The sequence below is a fragment of the Geotrypetes seraphini genome, chromosome 11 (assembly GCF_902459505.1).
Source record: "Geotrypetes seraphini chromosome 11, aGeoSer1.1, whole genome shotgun sequence".
Lineage (NCBI taxonomy): Eukaryota > Metazoa > Chordata > Amphibia > Gymnophiona > Dermophiidae > Geotrypetes > Geotrypetes seraphini.
This window is the reverse complement of record NC_047094.1, coordinates 112,991,603-113,014,447: the sequence shown is the minus strand read 5'-3', so window position 1 is coordinate 113,014,447 and position 22,845 is coordinate 112,991,603. Positions and strand designations below refer to the sequence as shown.

Below are 22,845 nucleotides of genomic sequence, written 5' to 3'. Positions count from 1 at the left end.
TGTGAATGTCTGTTAGGCGCAATGATGTCAAGAGTATTCTGCTGTAGTTTATAATGGAATATTAAGTACTTACAACATAAGATAAAAATAGCTATACTGAGTCAGACCAATGGTCCATCTAGCCCAGTATCACAAGTACGTAACAGAATCCCAAAAAGCTACCGATCCCAGGGCAAGCAGTGGCTTCTCCTGTATCTGTCTCAATAGCAGACTATGGACTTTTCCTCCAGAAACTTGTCCTAAGCTTTTTTTTTCTTTTTAAAACCCAGATGTGATTTAACTGCTGTTATTTACCACATCCTCTGGCAATGAGTTCCAGAGTTTAATTATTGGTTTTAAAAGTATTACCCTGTAATTTAATTGAGCACCCCTTCTTTATACTTTTTGATAAGAGTACCTCGTAAATAATCAATTCACTTTTACCCATTCTATAGCACTCATGATTGAGGTCTACAATATTCTATCTCACTGTTTTTCAACCTTTTTACACCCTTGGACCGGCAGAAATAAAATAATTATTTTGTGGATCGGCAAACTACTAGGACTAAAATTTAAAAACCCCGTTTCCGCCCCATCTCCAAGAGCTCGGTCACCTCAGTAACTATAGAAAAATGGACAAATATAGTGCAAAATATAGACAGCAGATATAAATTCTCAAAACTGACATGTTTTGATCACTAAATTGAAAATAAAATCATTTTTCCAACCTTTGGTGATTGATTTCATGAGTCTCTGGTTGCGTTTCCATCTGTCTGTGTATCCTTTCTTTCATTTCTTTCTTTCTGCACTCAGGCTCAAGAATTCTCCCTTTCTATTCCCTCCCTCTTTCTTTCCTATGTCCTTAGTGCCCCCAGTGCCCCCTTCCCATGACTTTAGTGCCCCCTTCCCATGTCTTTAGTGTCCCCAGTGCCTCCTTCCCATGTCCTTAGTGCCCCTTCCTGTCTTTAGTGCCCCCAGTGCCTCCTTCCTATGTCTCTCTCACTGCCTTCCACACTTTGTCCCACCCCCACCCCCGAAGCCAGCCTGCCTGCCTGTCTACCTCTCTCCTTCCCTCCCTGGCCAAAGCCAGCCTGCTTGCCTGCCTACCTCCTTCCCTCCCTGCCGCGCGCAAAAAAAAAAAAAGACTTCCTCCTTCCTTTCCCCAGGTCGGCTGCTATCTTACCGCCCTGATGCTGTTACTGCTAAAGCCGACAGGAAGTCTTCTTTCCGATGTCAATTCTGACGTCGGAGAGGACATTCTGGGCCAGCCAGGCAGCATTTTAACATGTGTAGGCTGGTGAACTGGGGCAGCTACACGTGACAGCTGTGAAATTGCCACTTTCGCATGTAATTGCCAAGACATCCACAGGGCTGTCGGATTCATGCTGTTCATTTTTTCAATGTCTTTATTTGTATATGGCTGCCTCCACTGTATGTGCCAGCACTTGCATGTTTTCTTATGCAGGTATTTGAGAAAAGGCTCTCTGCCTTCCTCACTGCTCAGGTATGGCTGCCTCATTTTAATGGAAACACATACAGTTAGGGGGTGAATAACTTATATGCACAACAGAAGAGGGGGACTTGGGTGTAATTGTATGTGATGATCTTAAGGTGACCAAATAAGTTGAAAAGGTGACGGCTTTTTTCTGCGGCGGCTTTTCCTGGGGAAAAAAAATGACTTAGTTCTGAAAATGCAAATCCATGTGGTAGGGTTGCCAGATTTTCCTTTTGGAAAATCTGGACCCCCAGGCCCGCCTAGTTACGCCCACCCCCGACCTAATCCCGCCCCCTAAGCCTGCCCTAGCCCTGCCTCCCGTTCTTGTCGGGCATGGAGGAAGTCCGCACATGCACGGCCGTCATGCATGCGTGACATTGGCACGTGACGGCCCCCTTCCTGCCCGACACAGCTTTTCAAAACCCGGACAAAGTGCCGGGTTTTGAAAAGCCATCCAGACTTGTCCTCAAAAGGGGAAATTGTGGGCGTCTGGTAACTTTACTATATGGCATTGCCTTGCCGAACCTAACCCTACCTGTGAAATCACGAGCGAAACTGGATGATCTTTTCAGGGCAGACTCAACTCTCTATAAAGAAAGTCAGGCTTCCTAGGGGCCACAGGCACAAGTAAAGGCGTCTCCCAATTTTTAAACATGGTATCTTTCATAAGACGATGAAATGGAAACGTCAAACAATCCTTAGGCATTTGTTCAAAGTCCAAGACATCAAACAACTCAGCCCTTGGTTCAGATTCCATTTTCACCGGGAGGGCAGGCCCCATTTGGCATATGAATCTGGTGAATGACGCGCTTTTCAGTGGGTGAACATTTTTTACAAATTGCCCTCCATGTAACCTTGATGCAAGAACATTATGGTATTACTTCTCTGCAATCGAAGATTAATATTTAGATTAGAAGAAAATCATTTCGTTTTGTGTTGGACATTATGTGAACGCTTTCCTGTGTGAGTATTTTCACAGCGCTCATGTTCTCCCTCTGCCAGCTTGTTTTTGCTGCGATTGCCAACTCGGTAGTATTGTTAAGACTTTAATTTCCTGCGTCTGATTTGGCTTTATTTCGGCTGGCATTTTGGGATTCAGAAACTTGATGCTAGAGTTTCACCATGCTGAAATGCTCCCGAGTTTAAAACCCTCCACTTCAAGGCTGTCTGTGACCTTATTAACATGGGCAAATATTAGCATGTGGGAATGATTTTTAAAAATTATTATTTTTTTTTTTTAATGAAGAGATGGAGGTAATTCTGAAACATGTGTTTTCAATAGTGGGTAAGATGTTTTTCTTTCATTATTTTAAATAGAGATCCACATTTAATCAAGGTTATTGTACAATAAAATATTGCAATTGAGTCTGATTGGTTGGGTCACTGCAGTATGATTAAAAAAATATATATATCCTTGCCTCTGATTAGTTTGTCTTTTTTGTTTGTTTTTACATATACTATCTTTGATTGGAAGTATGTTTCCCGGTAGAAATAATTCTGAGACCAGAGTAATCTGTTTTTTCAGTGATGGACACTTGGAAACTCTTAAGTTGGACTTGAGAAACATAAAATAGAGTATACTGAAATGGTCTTTTTCTGGTTCTGGGAATGTGCTCATTGACTATTTCCTGTTTTGTGTTATCGCTTCCCATCTGAAACATCACTGTTGCACGGCTTATCTTCTGCCAACTTTGCTATACTCGCCTCGCCCCTCTCCTCAAATCATTTCACTGGCTCCCTATCTGCCTTTGCATACAGTTCAGACAAGTGTGTTCCTCGTACAGCCCATCGGTATCTCTTCTCTCTTGTCTCTCCTTATACTCATAGTAACATAGTAGATGACGGAAGATAAAGACCCAAATGGTCCATCCAGTCTGCCCAACCTGATTCAATTTAAATTTTTTAAATTTTTTCTTCTTAGCTATTTCTGGGCAAGAATCCAGAGCTCTACCCGGTACTGTGCTTGGGTTCCAACTGCCGAAATTTCCGTCAAAACTCACTCCAGCCCATCTACACCCTCCCAGCCATTGAAGCCCTCCCAGCCCATCCTCCCCCAAACAGCCATATACAGACACAGACCATGCAAGTCTGCCCAATACTGGCCTTAGTTCAATATTTACTATTATTTTGTGATTCTAGATCCTCTGTGTTTATCCCACGCTTCTTAGAACTCAGTCACCATTTTCCTCTCTACCACCTCTCTCAGGAGCGCATTCCAGGCATCCACCACCCTCTCCGTAAAGTAGAATTTCCTAATATTGCTCTTGAATCTACCACCCCTCAACCTCAAATTATGTCCTCTGGTTTTACCATTTTCCTTTCTCTGGAAAATATTTTGTTCTACGTTAATACCCTTCAAGTATTTGAATGTCTGAATCATATCTCCCCTGTCCCTCCTTTCCTCTAGGGTATACATATTCAGGGCTTCCAGTTTCTCCTCATACGTCTTCTGGCCGGATCGTGTGGTGGGGGGAGGGGGGGAGATCACCAGGCTAGGAGGGCTTGGGCTCCCTCCTGGCCCCAACGGATTCGGCCCGGGGGGGGTGTTTGGGGATCGTGGGGCAAGAGGGCTTGGGCTCCCTCTTGCCCCATCGAGTCGGGGAAGGTCGGGGTGCCGCAGGGCAAGAGGTCTTGGGCTCCCTCTTGCCCCGATCGTACTCGGCGGGGCCAGGGGGGCTTGGGCTCTCTCCTGACCCGATTGGAGGGGTGGATCACTGCAGGAGAGATGGGTCATCTCTCCTGCCGCTTTAGCGATCCCAAGTACCGCGTTTGGCGGCACTTGGTGGTATCGCTATTGCGGCAGGGGAGGTGTCCCATCTCTCCTGCCCCGATGGTTGCAGTGGGGGGGTGGGTAGGTTGCCGGGTCACTGAGCTGATGGTGCCAGACGCCATCAGCTCAGCGGCCCCTTTTTCGGCACTTATACTTGTTTTGACTTGGTCTAAGTCAAAACGTATAAGTGCCGACTAGGCAACCTGTCAAATGTTTTGGTTATACGTGTTGTACGCCTAGGTGTAGGTAGGCCCACCTCCCGCCCTTTCCCCTCTTCTAAAAACGTTTCTTTTCGCTCTATGCATTTAGAGGCAGGGGAAAGGCCTAAGCTGGTTTTAGATACGTCTAAAACCAGCTTTGATTATGGGTACTTGGACAATCAGGCTTTTTGATCGTCCAAGTAGCCATTTAGGCCACTTTTTAGACGTTTGGTTTTTTTGATTGTGAGCCCCTTACAGTCCACTTATACCTAAGTGAATTACATTAAAAAAATTTTGTCAATATAGGCGCCTAACTAGGTGCCTTTTGTAGAATCAGGGCCATCACATGCAATATTCTATAAATTAAGTATTTATGCACCAACACCTAGGGCTTCTTTTACAAAGGCGCGCTTAGCACGTGCTACAATATCGCATGTGCTAAACGCTAATGCCTCCATAGAGCTTGCGTTAGTACTTTTCGTTTAGCGCGCACTGAAATACCTTAGTAAAAGGAGCCCTTAATGCCTGCCATAGACCAGGTATAAGTTCTTGCACAAATGCCAACTGCTCTCTTTTGTAGAACAGCCTCTGGGCACCCAGATTCTTGCATATCTTGACATTTGTTTTATGGCGCTCTGTGCTGAATTGACTCTGTGAAGGCTAATGAAATTTTAGGTTCACAATGCAATTAAGGCCAATAAATCACGAAGCTCATGTTAACCATTTTCTCCCAGTCAACAGAAGCATTGAATGAAACACTAGAAATATGGAAACAATTATTTGACAGAAGTGATGCTCCAAAGAGATGGATTTCATCCTGGTGCAAGTTTAAATAAAAAAAATTGTGGTTTTTCCCCAGATCGCTGATAACTTTTAAAGGCTTTAAGTTGATTTTTCAGATTGTGTTAGGATTTTTTTTTTTTTTTCTTATTAACTTTAAGGCAGTCTGAGGCCTCACTTTTTTTCTAGATCCAGTGAATCCGTTTCGAAGAAGTTTTAAGTATCTCTACAATTACTGTTAAGCCCCTAGCGAAAGGTGGAAGGTTTTACCGCCACAGAGTGGGACTATTCCAGTGAAACAGAGGAGAGATGATGGGGCTACTTCACGGGGACAGACAACAGATAATGTAGAGGTAATGTGGTCAACTCTGAAATCAACCTTACACGAAGCAACCAACCGCTACGTCAAATCAGTAAGTAAACGGCGTAGAAACAATAGACCGCAGTGGTTCTCTGAGGAGATCTCAGACCTCATAAAAAAGAAGAAAAGAGCATTCATCCTCTACAAACTATCAGGGAAGCGAGAATCCAAGGAAGACTCTCTGTCCAAGTCAAAAGCGGTCAAAACGGCAGTCAGGGAGGCCAAACTCCAAATGGAGGAGAACCTTGCGAAGAACATCAAGAAGGGCGATAAATCCTTCTTCCGGTATATTAGTGACAGAAAAAGAAACCCAGATGGGATAGTACGCCTTAGGAAACCTGATGGGAACTATGTAGAATTGGACTCCGACAAAGCCAAACTTTTAAATGAATGCTTCTGCTCGGTCTTCACTTGCGAGGAGCCGGGATCTGGCCCTCAGCTGCCAACGAGGGAAAACTCGGAAGATCCGTTTTGAAATTTTGAGTTTATGCCCAGCAGTGTCTATGAGGAGCTATCAAGTCTCAAGGTGAACAAAGCTATGGGACCGGACAAACTATACCCCAGGGTGCTCAGGGAGTTGAGTGACGTCCTGGCAGAACCATTATCCGCGCTCTTCAATCTTTCCCTAAGTACAGGAAGAGTCCCGTTGGATTGAAAGATGGCTAAAGTCATTCCACTCCACAAAAAGGATGCAGGACGGAGGCTGAGAATTATAGACCGGTGAGTCTCACATCGATAGTGAGTAAACTTATGGAAACACTAATCAAATGCCAATTGGATACGATCCTGAACGAGGAGAATCTACGAGATCCCCAACAACATGGTTTTATGAAGGGAAGGTCCTGCCAATCAAATCTGATCAGCTTCTTTGACTGGGTAACAAGAAAGCTGGATATAGGGGAGTCCCTGGACGTCATGTACTTGGACTTCAGCAAAGCATTTGATAGCGTCCCACACCGCAGGTTATTGAGCAATATGGGTTCGATGGGACTGGGTGAAACATTAACTGCATGGGTTAGGGACTGGCTTAGAGGAGACTTCAGAGGGTAGTGGTAAACGGTACCCTCTCCAATACGACGGAGGTGATCAGCGGAGTGCCGCAGGGCTCGATCTTGGGCCCGATCCTATTTAACATCTTCGTAAGAGACTTGGCTGAGGGGCTTCGAGGTAAAATTACATTATTCGCCGATGATGCCAAACTATGCAACATAGTAGGCAACCGCACAACAGATGAAAGCACAATGCCCGACAAAAGCTCAATGCCCGGCAGTATGACGCAGGACCTACTCCTGCTGGAGCATTGGTCAAAGACTTGGCAACTAAGTTTCAATGCCAAAAAATGCAAGGTCATGCACCTTGGCGGCAAAAATCCATGCAGGACTTACACCCTAAATGGTGAGATCTTAGCAAGGACTGTAGCAGAACGTGACTTGGGGGTGATTATTAGCGAAGACATGAAGACTGCCAATCAAGTGGAGAAAGCTTCATCCAGGGCTAGACAAATCATGGGCTGTATTCGTAGAAGTTTCGTAAGCCGTAAGCCCGAGGTCATAATGCCATTGTACAGATCCATGGTGAGACCCCATCTGGAATACTGTGTACAATTCTGGAGGCCGCATTATCAAAAAGATATGCGGAGAGTTGAGTCGGTTCAGCGAATGGCCACCAGGATGGTCTCAGGACTCAAGGATCTCCCGTATGAGGAACGACTGGGTAAGTTGCAGCTGTACTTACTCGAGGAACGCAGAGAGAGGGGAGACATGATCGAGACGTTCAAATATGTCACGGGCTGTATCGAGGTGGAAGAGGATCTCTTTTTCCTTAAAGGACCCACGGCAACAAGAGGGCATCCGTTGAAAATCAGGGGTGGGAAATTTCATGGCGACACTAGAAAATATTTCTTCACCGATAGGGTGGTTGACCGCTGGAATAATCTTCCACAACAGGTAATTGAGGCCAGCAGCATGCCAGATTTTAAGAAAAGATAGGATTGGCATGTGGGATCTCTTCATGGAGGTAGTTAGGGGGTGGGCCATTAGTGTGGGCAGACTAGATGGGCCATGGCCCTTTTCTGCCATCATTTTCTGTGTTTCTAACAGGTCCACTTGGTTGTATCCTGTAGCAAAAGGCCAAAAGTAATATGCTCCCTAGCTGGATACGAAAAGGATAGCCATTTCCAATAGGCAACCAGGCTTATATGCTTAGCTCAGTGAGTCAATCACGCAATGGCGTCGTTTAGAGAATTGCATCTCTGGGGAAAAATAGGCACCAGAAATTTTTCTGGTGCCTACCTTTGCCATGAATCGCACCTACGAAGGTGCTTTAAGGCAGGTCCGATGAATTCAGGAACGAAAAATATGCAGATGGGGGCGATCGGAGGAATGCCCCCATCTGCCTGCATGGATCGCTCTATAGTGTTACCTGCGCATGCGCAGATCATCTGTAGATGGTCTGCGCATGCCCGTCTGAGACAAGACCTTTTTTTTTTTTAAACTTAAAACTTTTTAAACTTAAAACTTTAGTTTTTAGCCCTGCAAGCCCATGGTTTTAAACCGCTTTAAACCCGCGTGTTAAAACCACGGGCTCGCTGGGCGGGGAAGGGCAGGAGAGCTTCGGGAAAGGGCAGGAGTACGGCGATGCGGCATGAGAGATTCGGGGAAGATCGAGGCAGAGCAGGGTGGCATAAGGGCGAGCAGCAGAGATAAGAAGCAGGGCAGCATTCGGGGCGAGCAGGCAGGAGAGATAGAAGGGCTTCCAGTCGGAAAGATGTTTTCGACTGGTCCTCAGCAGTCTTCTTCAGGTGGTCGGCCAGCCCAGTCGGACCGGAAATTTGGTGTCGCTGTCCAATTTGCATGCATTTTACCCCATTTGCATGCAAGGATTCCAAGCGGATCGTAGGAGAGGTAAGTGAATCAAGCCGGATAGAAATCTGAAAGTAAAGGGGTCGTAAACCAATCGGTTTGCTTTGTGAATCTAGCCCCATATTCTGTAACTTGTGGGCACAAATTTGCATGCTAGTTGCAAATCGGGGACCTCAACTTTCTAGAGTTAGAGGGTAAGGACATCTACTTGGGCTTTGGATTTGGGGTACCCTTTCATAACATTCCCCTAAAAAAGGAAAAGGACGTACTTTTAATTTGCTGCATGGAAAACTTGCAATCAAGGGCACAGCGAGTGCTTGAATGTTTCAAAATGCAATCTTTTTTTTTCTCTTTCTGCTTGATCCTTTATGAACAGTAGCCATAAATAATACGATCAGTTGACAGCTCTCCCTGCACAAATATCACATAGTAAACTGGCCCATACCTAAAATGTCCAGCAATTTGGTCGTGCGACCGATTAAAGGAGGCAGCTTTTCTTACTGTGAGCTGATTACAATGCCAGCAAATTTCCCGTAATAACCAGATGCCTCTTGAGTTTTGATGAACTGTTGAGACGATGAGAGAGAGCAGATTCCGGTTAACCCTATAAATGGAGCTCTGGTTTTAGATTAGTCAGTCGTTTTAAAGTTCCACAACCAGACTGTAGAAAATGCCTTCATTCCTTTTCTCTGATCTCGGCTCCTAATTACAGTGGGGGGGGGGGGGGGGGAGAGATATTTAAAGGAGTTTAATTGGGCAGGAAAGGCTTCTGCCCAGTTAAATCCCACTGAGATGGCCAGCAGCAAATAGTCTGTGCTGCTAAAAATTACCACTAACCTGCCAGGTTAGGGGTGTAACATAGTAAATGACAGCAGATAAAGACCAGAGTGGCCCATCCAATCTGCCCAACCATACGTGCTCCATAAATTAATTACATAATTTAAATGGTCCTTTTTCTTAGATATTTCTGGGCCAGAATCCCAGAGCCCTGCCCGGTACTATGCTTAGGAGTCTCCATCAAAGCTCACTCCAGTCCATCTTAACTATCCCAGCCATCGAAGCCCTCCCCAGCCTGTCCTCAACTGAATGTTCATATACGGGACACAGGCCGTGCAAGCCTGCCCAATACTGGCCTTAGTTCCTTCACTGTATACCTATTATTTTCCGATTAGAGATCCTCTGTGTTCATCCCATGCTTGTTGTAATTGCAATTTGGCTGGTTAGCAGAGGATATTCAGTCCACTAACCAGTGGAATAAGCACAAAGAATTAAGTTAGCAAAAAGGCTGCCAAATTGTCTGCACTGAGGCCCTGATTCTGTATAATGCAACAAAAGTTGCTCACAGAAATCTGTGGACAATGCTAATTTGCATACACAGCTTAATTATTTTAACAATATAATTGGCACGAACTAGAATTTGTGCGCACAACTTTCTAAGTGCATTCTATAGAGTAGCATGCGGAAATTCTAGCACATGAATCTCAAAAGGGGACGTGGCCAGGGAAGGGGTGTGGCCAGGTCATGGGCATTTTAACTCCTAATTCTTACCAATGCCTGTTTTATCATTCTCTCTGTGAGAAATTCCCTAATTCCCTATTTGTCTGTTTTGATTAGATTGTAAGCTCTACCAAAATGGGATCGTCTTCTTACATGTTTAACATACAACACTGCTACGTCTGGCAGCGCTATAGAAATAAGCAGTAGAATTCCTAAAAGTTAGGCACACTGCCATGAAATATGCCCGATCTGCGCACAGCTTAGACCCAGGTATTCAGGCCTGATTTTCATTGCCCTAAAGAGGTATGCCTATATATTAGACCTCCCAGGAAAGGGACTTGGGAGTTCTGATCGACAAGTCGATGAAGCCGTCCACACAATGTGCGGCGGCGGCGAAAAGGGCGAACAGAATGCTAGGAATGATTAAGAAGGGGATCACGAACAGATCGGAGAAGGTTATCATGCCGCTGTACTGGGCCATGGTGCGCCCTCACCTGGAGTAATGCGTCCAGCACTGGTCGCCGTACATGAAGAAGGACATATTAATACTCGAAAGGGTCCAGAGAAGAGCGACTAAGATGGTTAAGGGTTTGGAGGAGCTGCCGTACGGTGACAGATTAGAGAAACTGGGCCTCTTCTCCCTCGAACAGAGGAGATGGAGAGGGGACATGATCGAAGCATTCAAGGTACTTAAGGGGATAGACTTAGTAGATAAGGACAGGTTGTTCACCCTCTCCAAGGTAGGGAGAACGAGAGGGCACTCTCTAAAATTGAAAGGGGATAGATTCCGTACAAACGTAAGGAAGTTCTTCTTCACCCAGAGAGTGGTGGAAAACTGGAACGCTCTTCCAGAGTCTGTTATAGGGGAAAACACCCTCCAGGGATTCAAGACAAAGTTGGACAAGTTCCTACTGAACAAGGTCGTACGCTAGTAAGGCTAGTCTCAGTTAGGGCGCTGGTCTTTGACCAAAGGGGCCGCCGCGTGAGCGGACTGCTGGGCGCGATGGTCCACTGGTCTGACCCAACAGCAGCATCTCTTATGTTCTAATGTTCTTACATGTTTGGCTACTAAGCGCGATTCCATAAACTGCACATAACTTTGGAGGCATTTTATAGAATCATGCTAAGCGTCGATTTTTTACAAGATATCATATATAGAATATGGCCCTGAGTTAATTGGGCACCGGTCAACCTTTGGATCAGCGTACATAATTAGATAAGCAATGCTGGGAGCTGCACATGCTTCAGAAAAGAATAACTGGGGTTGTGACCAGCTTATCAACTGCTTTCTGCTGGGGGCTGAATATTACCATTTACCTCATAATGCGCCCTAAATCGAACATTCAAGGGACACTGCGAGGCCACCCACACATCACACATGCACCCACAGTCTGAAAAAAAGAAGACGCAGAAAAAAAGTGGAGAAAAAGCCTCAGTTTTTCTCCACTTTTTTTTTTTTTTCAGACTGTGGGTGTATGTGTGACGTATGGGTGGCCTTGCAGTGTCCCATAAGACCCTTGAATGTTCGATTTAGGGCGCATTTTGAGGTAAATGGTGATTGTTTGTGTCCCTATCTTTAGTTTCAGGCTGAATATTACCCCATATATCTAAAGTTTTTAAATAATAATTTAAAATACTGAATACATAACAAAGCTATACCATCCAAAGTTTGGGCACAGACCCTGAGGGGGAAAAAAAACACTGAAAAATGATCATGTCCATAGGATTAAAAAAAAAAAAATAAAAATCCAAGAATGCCTTTTGCACAATGCAACAATAAATTATGTATGCGTGTATATTTCACTACTGTAGTGAAAGATTAAGGTTGTAGAACTGCACCAAGCTATCTGGGACAGAAATACCAGCAACAGAACAAAAAAAAAAAATATCGGAAGGCCTTATATTTATTTGCAAAGTAAACAAAATGTTACTTTGCTTCTCAACGCCCATAGGAAGCAGCTTGCAGCACCGGTGAACCTTGTCATCACTCTCATTCCCCAAACCTCAGGGGGAGGGGGCAGCCTAGAACCATTAGGGAAAAAGCAGCCTTGTGCTTTCAAAGCTACGATCCAGAGCAGTGTCACGGAGCGGAACCCAGAGGATGACAGCCAGGGGTGGGGGAGAGAGTGGAGGAGGAAAGGGGCTTTCAAAGGCTCCGACTGCCGTGAATGGGTCAAAAGCACACACGCAGCGTCCTGACTCTGTGCCTGCACAGTCCGCCTTTCTGTGAAGCATTGTTTTACCCATTCACGAGTGATAAGGATCTGCTCATAAGGTGCTTGGAGAGGCGGCAGATGGTACATCTGTGCTTTTCATCAATAGGGCCCTGTATTGAAAATTCCTTATTACTCAGTAACTCCATCTACTTGCCTAGCTAAGAACAATCTTCATTTCTTCACCTCTATTTTACTTTATCCCATTTGTAAATCTGTAATTACCATCCTCTGTGCAAATGTAAACCCTTCCCCCCCCCCCTTTTGCCATATCTACTCGCAAGGAAATACCTTCTCTTATCGATGAGATTCAACTAACACTGCCCCTACTATCTATGGGACTTTTAACTTTTAAATCGCCTTGAACCTGTATTGGATAAGTGCGGTCCAGAAATTCAGATTAGATCAGATCAGAAAATCCTTAGGAGAGCATTAAAAAAATGCTAAAATAGTTAATAGCATTGGAATCGATATTCAAAGCAATTTAACTGGTGAGAAAGGGCTCCTGGCCAGTTAAATTACCTTGTACGTGGCTATCCGCTGATATCCAGTGGTAATTGCTGGTTAGTGCCACTGATCATCACCACCGAGCGCTAAATTGAAAGGCGGCTATTTTGTGGGTGGTTTGGGAGCAGAGCCCCCACCGGAGTGGCCTAGTGGTTAGAGCAGTTGGCTCAGGACCCTAACATTGTTCAGTAAATAAATCCTGTTCTATAAAATCTGTTGTTTTGAACACCATGGGCAAATCCAATCGAAAGATCTGCAAAATATCTTCAGAACTCCCAGTGTCTTTCCAGTTGCATCAGGATTCCATAGCCGACCTTTTTGCCCAAAGTACTTGGTCCTTCATTGAGGGGAGGAGGAGGATGGGACATGGGGGGAAGCTCCATTACCATCGGAGTTGGAGCTTTGAGATGATTAGAGATTTCTTCAAGTCCTGATGACTGAAGCTGAACTACTGGCTAAAGAATTCATCCATTATTATTTTGGACACTATCCAGATTGTTCTACTGCAAAAAAAACAACTTTTGCTTCTCTGGCATTGATTATTACAGACATTCATTCCCATATGGAGGTCAGCAATCCAACTTTTTTGTTTTTAGCTGGAAGGCTTGACAAGTTAGAGCAGTGTACTATCTATCTATCTATCTGTAACCAGAGTTGGCAGAGGTTACTCAAGACAAAAAACTGTTGCCCATCAAAAACTTGAGAATTCAGCAAGGATATTAGAAGTTGTGCATCCTGAATATTCCCAAAATACAATATCTTTAAATCTTTTCAACAGAGTTGTTCAGCAAACTTACCAGTATGCAAAGGAGTCTTAGAATCCCAGGTGAAAACCTCCCTCCAGTAAGCAAGGCTTACTTTTTCTGTATTGGAAAGGAAATTGGAACTGAAGACGGCTGAAACCAATGAGATTAGTTACCCTATGGCAGTGGTTCTTAACCTGGGTTCGACCGAACCTCAGGGGTTCGGTGAGTCAGTCTCACGGGTTCGGCGGAGGTCAAAACACACCTCCGACTCATATAGCGCTTCGGTCACGTTCAATCATATATCAGTTATTCAGTGATTTTGATCAAGACTGATCGTGTACTCGGTTTCTTGATCTATCAATCTGTAACTAACGCCTTATATACATCAATCAATTCCTGATCAAAATTTGTGATTTACTTTTCACTTCTCTATTACCCTCCAGGTACTTTAGTTAGATTGTGAGCCTTCGGGACAGTAAGGGAATTTTTCAAGTACCTTTCTTATTTCTAATCTTAATGTATATTTTCTGTAAACCGCTTAGAACCTAACGGATGTAGCGGTATATAAGAAATAAATTACATTACATTACATTACATGATTGAACGTGACCGAAGCGCTTATGATTCGTGATGATACGTCCCGCTTGTCCATAATTGGCTGCAGGTGATCACGCAACATCGCTTGGCCTATCTGTGCTGCAGGGGATTTGATGCGCACAGTAGTCGAATTGTAACTGTTGTGATGGTACGTCGTGTGATACCTATCTTAATATTTTAATCCCTTACTAACTATGTCGAGCAAAATACGAAAGTGGTCGGAACGTGATGGGAGTCAGCGTCCTAATTGCATTATTATTCGAAATATAGGAGAACTTTTTTGTTTTCAAAATTGATATTATTTTTTCCCTCACTGTATACCTATGTTTTGAATTTGTAAAAATCATATTTTATTTTTCCAATAAAGAGGGGTTCGGTGAACACGCATATGAAACTGGTGGGGTTCAGTACCTCCAACAAGGTTAAGAACCACTGCCCCATGGAGAGTCTGATCCTTCTTAAAATTTTACCTGTTGGTCTCAAATATTTTTTTATTCCTTATGCATAAATTTTCCTTCCAACACTCCACTGGGTTGGAATGAATAAAACGGCTAAAGGCTCCTTTTACGAAGGTGCATTAGGGCCTTAATGCACGGAATACCGTGCGCTAAAATGCTGCGCACGCTAGCCGCTACCGCCTCCTCTTGAGCAGTAGCATGCGCTATAGCATGCGCTAATCCAGTGCGTGCGCTAAAAACACTAGCGCACCTTCGTAAAAGGAGCCCTAAATGTTGAATCTTTTATTAAAATATTGTAGGTGTAGTACAATGTATAAAATAAATAAGAATACCCTAAAAACGGTGGCATTATTTGGCGCCTTATATGTGTAAACAGCAGTATTACCTGTTCAAAGAGGCATTACGTACATGGGTAAATGTTGTATTTTGCAAACTATAGCGTGATTTAAAAAAAATAAAACACAAAACTCCACATTTATTTATCAATTTTAGACACCCGCTATTGGCGGAAAGATTTCAATAGGTGTAGTGGTGGTGAAGGGGGGGACAAGATTGGATGGGGCAAAAATGTATGTATATTGCTTGTTTAAAAATAGCTAAGAAGAAAAAAAAAAAAAACCAACAACAAATTTTTACATTGAATCAGGTTGGGCAGACTAGATGGACCATTCAGGCACCATTATGGGGTAAAGATCTGGAACAATTGCTTACGCCTACTACTTATGGGGAATTTAGGAAATGCCTAAAAACATATCTGTTCCTGAAGTATTTAGGCGACTAACCTGCACAATCTTATTCCACATCAACTGATCCCTAGAGATGTTAATCACTAGCTTTTAACTTTGTTAACTCCACTCAATTTGTAGCATCTTTTAATCATTGTAAACCGCATAGAACTTCACGGTCCTGCGGTATATAAACTGTTGTTATTATTATTTATTAATCTGCTTTTCTTCTCCAAGTTAAAAATGCCCCTAGGGAAAAAAAAAAACACATCTCAATGCAGGTGAATATAAGTGTGGTGCGAATTACGGCCTATATATTGTTAGGTACAGAGAGGGGGGGAAATTTTCTCAGAGCCGGTTTCACAGTATTCTTTTGAAAATTTCCCTCTTAAAAGTTTTGGCCTCTGTCACAACAGATGCTTGAGAAATACTTTTACTGGCCTGCACTGTTCCCTCTAAGCTGAGCAGGAGTCCTCCACCCACAGTCTCACCAATAGAGGGTGCTGTTTTACTGTCACATTTTTCAATTGTGAGGGACAGGCAAGTTCTGCAGGACTCCAGGGAACATACCTGTCCTTAGCGACTGAAAATATTCCACCCCCTAGTGGTAGCAATGCAGCTGGAGGACACCTGCTCAGCTTAGAGTGGGTATAAGTTAAATCCTTAGACATTTGATGAAATCTTAGCCCAAAATGGAGTGGTTAAAGCTACAGCCTCAGCACCCTTAGGTTTTGGGTTCAACCCGTGCACTGCTCCCTGTGAGCCTAGGGAAGTCACTTAATCCCCACTGCTGCAGTACATTAGATAAGATTGTGAGCCCATCCGGACAGATAGGGAAAATGCTTGAAATACTTGTAAGTAAACCACTTTGAGTGCAGTTGTAAAATTACAAAAAGGTGATCTACAAATCCCTATCCCTACTTGAATAAATTCAGGTACACCGTCCTGAGCTCCCTTGGGAGAATGGTATAGAAATTGAATAAATAAAATAAATAAGGTTTGGTTCTGCAGGTTCAAACTGAAACTCAAAGGGGATGGGATTTGGATGTGGTTTTTTCGTGGTTACACATTCAAAGAGAAACTGCAGACAAACGTACAAGATGCAGGCTATGTTTATTATGTCAGTTATTCATTGTGGTTAATGTTACCACCTTTTAACAAACCAAGGGACCCAACACGGTCCGTGTTTCGGTTAACACGCCTTCATCAGGGGTCCTAGGTTGGCCAGGAATAGGGCAGACTTATGGATCTGCATGGTTTTTCTTGCAATAACGGAACACTGCAGAAAACGTCCAGAGCAAAACTTGAGACGTTTGAGCCAAAGAAATTCGACCATGTTACCCATCTTTTACATAAAGCTGTGTGGAAGGTTCTACACTGCAATGCTGAGGGTTTTTTTTTTTTTTTGGGGGGGGGTTTAACCATGCACATGAAGGATGATTATCGCTACTCTGTGCACATGCAGATAGGTAATCCAGAACATGGGGACGGATCAGGGGAGCTGAGGAGTCGTAGTATACCTTGCAGAATTCCTGGGATTTCTTCTAATTGAGGGGGGGAGAAGACATGTTCCAAGGCCCTTGGGCCACACTTTCGGAATCCATAATCAGGGATGTGCCCCCAAAATATCATTTTGTTTAATGTACTTGGCTGTTGGGGGGGGGGGAGCTTTTTAAGGCAATTTTATTAAACCGCAAACAAAAATAAACATGAGCCTGTATAAATTGAAGATAAACACTGATCTAAAGTCTCTGTGTGAACTTGCTACCTGGGACAATGGAGGATTAAATGACTTGCCCAAGGTCACAAAGAGCAGCGCTGGTCCCATCTACCACAACCCACAATCTCAGGATACCAAGGGAGCAGCTCTACCACTAGGCCATCCCTTATCACCTCACCTCAAAGCTCTAGAGCAGGGGTATCAAAGTCCCTTCTCGAGGGCCGCAATCCAGTTGGATTTTCAGGATTTCCTCTTAGAATATACATGAGATCTATTAGCATGTAAATAGATCTCATGCATATTCATTGGGGAAATCCTGAAAACCCTTGAGGAGGGGCTTTGACACCCCTGCCCTAGAGGGTGACAATACAGTTGGGGAACTCTGAGAAGTTTTGATACTAAGAGATTTTTTTTTTAACTCTTCATTGAGGAATTTACCAAAGGTTTGCTTCAAATTTATTGATAAGAACATTCTAATATTGAATTCATTGGCAAAACTGGAGATATTCCCCTGGAGTAAAAGGGTTTTTGAAGTGGGTTTTTTTTCCTCATATCAATTTTGTTTTAAAGACCCCCATTGCGCTTCTTGAATGGTTTTGGTATTAATGTTTTCATAGACACCGTCCTTGAATGCAGTTTATGAAATGCAGAAATATAATTTTTCTGTTGGCAAAACAAAGAAAAAAAAAAAAAAAAGAGAAAAACTTTAATTAAGTGGGTGTAATTTCCTAGGGAGAGAGTACTTCATTTTAATTCAACACTTTTTCCCTTTGATGAAAACTTTAGTGAATTTTTATGATGTTGAATTTATAAGAAGGCTGGGTTTGAGTAATCCATTTTAATATTCATATGGTAATTTTTTAAAAAAAAAAATCTGCAATCATTAGTGATCATGCATAAGGGATGAATAAATTATATTTCTCCTTTTTTGTTTCTTTCAGGTATAAGGAAATGCTAGATCTAGTGATACCACACAGTCTGCATGTAACTGCCGAGAACCGCGATTGTCCAAGGCTTAATCTCTCTGACCATCGCCCCATATCTCCAGATGACATAAACGGTAGGTTGGCTGGTCTAATTTTTTTTTAGATTTGTTGGGTTTTTTTATGCAGACTGTCGGACAAGGCTTGCTAACAGCAATAGATATTCCAAGAGAAAGACTTCTTTCCAGAATAAAATGACTTGTGCAAACAGCACAGGTAAGCATCGATCACCGTTAATTGTTTACAGCTTTTAGGCCTCCTTTTATCAAACCGCGGGAAATGCTCCGACACTCATTCAGTTCCTATGAGCGTCGGAGCATTTACCGCACCGGCCCGGGCTAAAATGCTTGTTAAAAGGGTGCCTTAATGTCTGGCAATGCTAAAAAGTTTTTAAATTCTTGTCTAGTACCTCAGAAACAAATATCTCCCCCCCCAAAAAAAAATGGGGGGTCAGTATTTAGAAGTAGCAAGCGAGTTAATTCAAACATCAGTGCCAGTGTTTAAATGAATGTGAATATTCAGCCCTGCTATGGGAGCAATTTTTGAAATTAGCACCTCCAGTTAGTAATACTGGTACATGCGGATGGGATGATGCTGTCATTCAGAATTCTCTCTATCTTAATTTTTAAAAATTATTTGATGAACTGATTTAGATTTTTCAGACAGACACAATGGCCCGGATTCTGAAAAGTGCGTCTTACAGCTATCTAATCAGCCAATCAAGACGCACATTTTATAAAAAAAATGCTCCCCAGGCAGGCCGCCTATATTTAAGGCACCTCCGGGAGCCTAGGGAGGCCCACAAGACCGCCTAATCTCACCTAAGTCTAGGCGGTAGACTTAGGCGAACCTAGGCAGCCTACATTGTAAGTAGACGTGGTCACTATACTTATCGCTGCAAGGGATCTCTCTACCGCAATAAGTATAGTGTCCGCGGCCGCGTGTCCCCCCCCCCCAAATGATCGCCGGCAGGAGGGTGCCCCCGACGCCTCCCAATCGCCGGCAGGAGGGTGCCCAACCCCTCCAGACCCCCCACCCTCTGCGGACCCCCACTTCCCTTTAATCATTGGACGGACGGACAGGTTATGCTATCGGCCAGCCGGCAGGTCCACCTTGTTGAAATGAGGTGGGCCCGCCCCTTTCCGGCCCATCCCCGATAAGCCTAAGGCCTGATTGGGCCAATCAAGCCATAGGTTTATCGGGGATGGGCGGATCCGATAAGCCTAAGGCTTTAACTTGCCAGTGCTTGTGTCTCCTCTTATTTTCTTCATTTGGATCCTTTTTCATTCTTTAAAGAATAATTTTTTGGGCTCTAATAAATAGCCTCTTTCAATTAGGTATAATACCAATGATAAGGATGCATTAGAATGTTCAAATAAAATAGATATGATACTAACCCTGTTTTTAACATACAATGAAATATCATACTATGTAGCTGAGGGGCCAAGGGCTGAAATTTGGATAGGGACAAGATGGGTAATAGGGAGTCACCTGGGATAAATAATGGATGGCTAAACTGAATGCAAATGTATATGTACAGTTAAACAAGATATGAATGTGCTTCTTACTAAAATGGTCGTTCCCATTGGTCATTCTTATTCGGATTTTATAAAAGTGAGCCTCTTGTAAAATACTCATGTCCCAATTGTACCTCTATAGCATATGCAAAGTAGGTCTTTGAAAGTTGCTGGTTGAATTAGAAATATTTCCATGCTTAAGTGAATTAAAGCCCTCGAAAACAAATGTCATGTTTTCATTAATAAAGGTTTATTTACGTAAAATGTCTTACAGCTAAGTCAAGACAAGTTGCTACCAGCAGAGTCGCCAGACGCTCAGGTATGTGGATCAAATTTATGGATTGAAGGAGGAAGCAATTCCTCTGTAACTAAAAGGAGCAGTCGACCACTGCGGGTTCTCTAGTATTTCCTGGCATTCTGTGGTGTAGAGTTCCTCTGGTTATCTTCATCTGAAGGAGGAGCCTACCCGTCTACCAGAACATCTTTCCTTGATTGTCTTGATCTCAAGTGCTTACAGCTGATTCAAAATATTGTAGTTCAACTTCATTACTGGCCAGTCAGACATTTGGCCAGTCGCACCCAATGTTCCCTCTAGGCCAGTGGTCTCAAACTCGCGGCCTGGGGACCACACGCAGCCCGCCAGGTACTATTTTGAGGCCCTTGGTATGTTTATCATAATCGCAAAAGTAAAATAAAACAGTTTCTTGATCATATGTCTCTTTAGCTATAAATTACAATATTATTATTAAGACTTAGCCAAAAGGAAAGATTTATAACCTTTAAAGAGTTTTACCTTATGCAAAATTCTCATTTCTTTAATAAGACATTATTTTTTTCTGAGGCCCTCCAAGTACCCACAAATCCAAAATGTGGCCCTGCAAAGGGTTTGAGTTTGAGACCACTGCTATAAGCTGTGCAGGATTTCTCCACCTACATTCCTGCCAGCAGGGATTGCTATTTCAGTATCACATTTTCTATAGCAAGGGACAGGTATGCGCCACAGGACTCCAGGAAATTCAATTGTCTTTAGTGATTGAAAGCATGATTTTGAAACACACACACACACTCTCTCTCTCACTTTCACTCACACTCACACTCGCTCTCATTCACTCACTCTCACTCTCATTCACTCACTTTCACTCTCATTCACTCACTTTCACTCACACTCACTCTCTTTCACTCACTCACTCTCATTCATTCACTTTCACTCACACTCACTCTCTTTCACTCACTTTCACTCACTCTCTTTCACTCACACTCATTCACTCACTCTCAATCACTCACTTTCACTCACACTCTTTCACTCACTCTCACTCTCTCTTTCACTTACTTTCACTCACTCACTCTCATTCACTCACTCTCTTTCACTCACACTCTTCACTCTCTCTCACACTCACTCATTCACTCACTCACTTTCACTCACTCTCATTTGCTCACACTCACTCACTCTCATACTCACTCACAGTTTAGAGGGAACATTAGTCACCCTGCTCATGGAAGCTGAGCATTGGTTACCTTTGTCATATAGATGACCTTATATAATACTAGTTTTGGTCCTCAAAATGTATTATTTTAAAATATTCCTCTTCTTGTATTTGATCCCCTAGTGAGATCCTCTCTGCAGAACCTTCCAGTGATAATCTTAGGCATATTAGATTAGATACCACTCTATTTAGTATTAGTCCCACTTTCTGGAGCAATCTGTGATTACACTGGAGATTAGAAACCTCCTTCTAGAAATTTAAGTCTGGACTTAAACCCCCATTTTTTCGCCTAGGGAGGAAATTATCAATGCGGGCTACTGTTGTGTTATTTTACCACGTCATGTTATTTTTATCACAGGGCCCATTTTACGCACTGAATTTGTAATACAATAACCCAGTTTAACAGTAGCCCGCATTGATAATTTCCCCCCTCCCCCTAAGTCCTTTGACTCCTAAGGCCCAACTGCAGGCTGACTATATGGACAGGGCACACTGAAGTGGCCAGAATCTGAGATTTATGACGTCAAGGTTTCTGTTGTTCTGTCACGTGTAGGGTTTCCAGACATCTGGGAAAACCCAGACTTGTCCTCTTTTAGAGGACTGTCCGGGCTTTCTAAAACCTGGGGGGGACCCCAACCAGTTCCAGCTGCATCTAGAGGGCCTCTGAACATGTGCGAATGATGTCACACACATCTGTGAGTACTCCAGGCCCTCCGGACGTGGCTGGAGCTGGTTGTAGAAGAGAGGCGGGACTGGAGGTGGAACGGGGCGGGGTTATGTGTTCTGGGAGGTTTTCTTTTTTCAAAATATGGTAACTTTAATCACATGGAAGATGTAAATTATTCACACTTTTCTATAAGTTATGTGCGCTTCTCTGGCTGGTATGAATGCATGCGCCTAACTGCATATGCACATATACAGTACTCCCCCGATATTCGTGGGGGGTTCCGTTCCAGGAAACCCCGCAAATCTTGAAAAACCGCAAATACAGTTTTTCATGGGGGAGACTGGAGAGGGCAGCGGGAGAGGCAGGAGAGAGCAGCCAGAGCGCCGGCGAGTGCAGGAAATCACTCGCTGTATGCTCCGACCGCCTCTTCCTGCACTAAATCGGGCCTTCCCAGTCAGGAGCTGCGTGTCTGTCTTTCTGTCCCTCTCCCTGCCCCTGTGTCTTTCTTTCTTTCTGTCTCCCTCCCTCCCACTGTCTGTCTGTCATTTTTCCCCATTTCCCTGTGCAGCAGCATTTCCATCTCACTTCCCTATGCAGCATTTCCATCCCACTTCCCTCCTATCCCCCCCCTTTCCTGTGCAGAAGCAGCAGCAGTATTTCCCTTCCCCTCCAAGTCCCTGTATAGCAGTAGCAGCATTTTCCCTCACCCCCCTTTCCCTTCTCTTACCGCGATCTGCTCTTCTCTTACCTGCTCCGTTCGTCCCCTCCCCCTTCTTTTACTGCTGTTGTTCTGCTGATCTGGCCTGCTCCTGACCCTCCCACCGCCGACAAACCTCCGGGCTCCAGCCGCATAGGCAGCACTTTAAACACGCTGCTTCGCAGCCTTCTACTGCCGATTTCCTCTCCTGCGTCTGTCTCTGATGATGTCATCAGAGACGCGACAGAGGAAATCGGCAGTAGAAGGGCGCGAAGCAGCGTGTTTATAGTGCTGCCTACCCCGCTGGAGCTGGGAGGTTTATGGAGGGTCAACAGGCAGAGCAGGGCTGCTCTCCACCACTCGGTTGCTGCCACTGCCCCACAGGGCCGCGAGTGTTGTAGTCGCGCATGCACACTTCTTCAGGCCACAGACATACGGAACACGCAAGTGGAAGTGCGCATGCGCGGCTTAGGGTTTTATGATAGAGATGTAGGGTCTTATTTGAAAATTCTAAAGAGATTAAAGGTAGTCCAGAATACTGCTGTTCGCCTTATTTTTGGTTTAAAAAAAAATGGGAGCATATCGCCC

At 43.9% G+C, this 22,845-nt stretch overlaps 1 protein-coding gene across 5 annotated transcripts in view; it reads left to right on the top strand.

Moving 5' to 3' along the window:
- The window catches only part of EYA2 (EYA transcriptional coactivator and phosphatase 2), a 261,571-nt gene that overhangs the window by 47,975 nt on the left and 190,751 nt on the right, over positions 1-22,845 (top strand). For all 5 annotated transcript variants that reach the window (XM_033915077.1, XM_033915079.1, XM_033915075.1 and 2 more), the window contains exons 2-3: positions 17,851-17,969; positions 19,684-19,728. In XM_033915077.1, coding sequence (XP_033770968.1) covers positions 17,861-17,969; positions 19,684-19,728 — 154 coding nt within the window. In that variant the 5' untranslated portion in view covers positions 17,851-17,860. The remainder of the gene's footprint in view (positions 1-17,850; positions 17,970-19,683; positions 19,729-22,845) is intronic.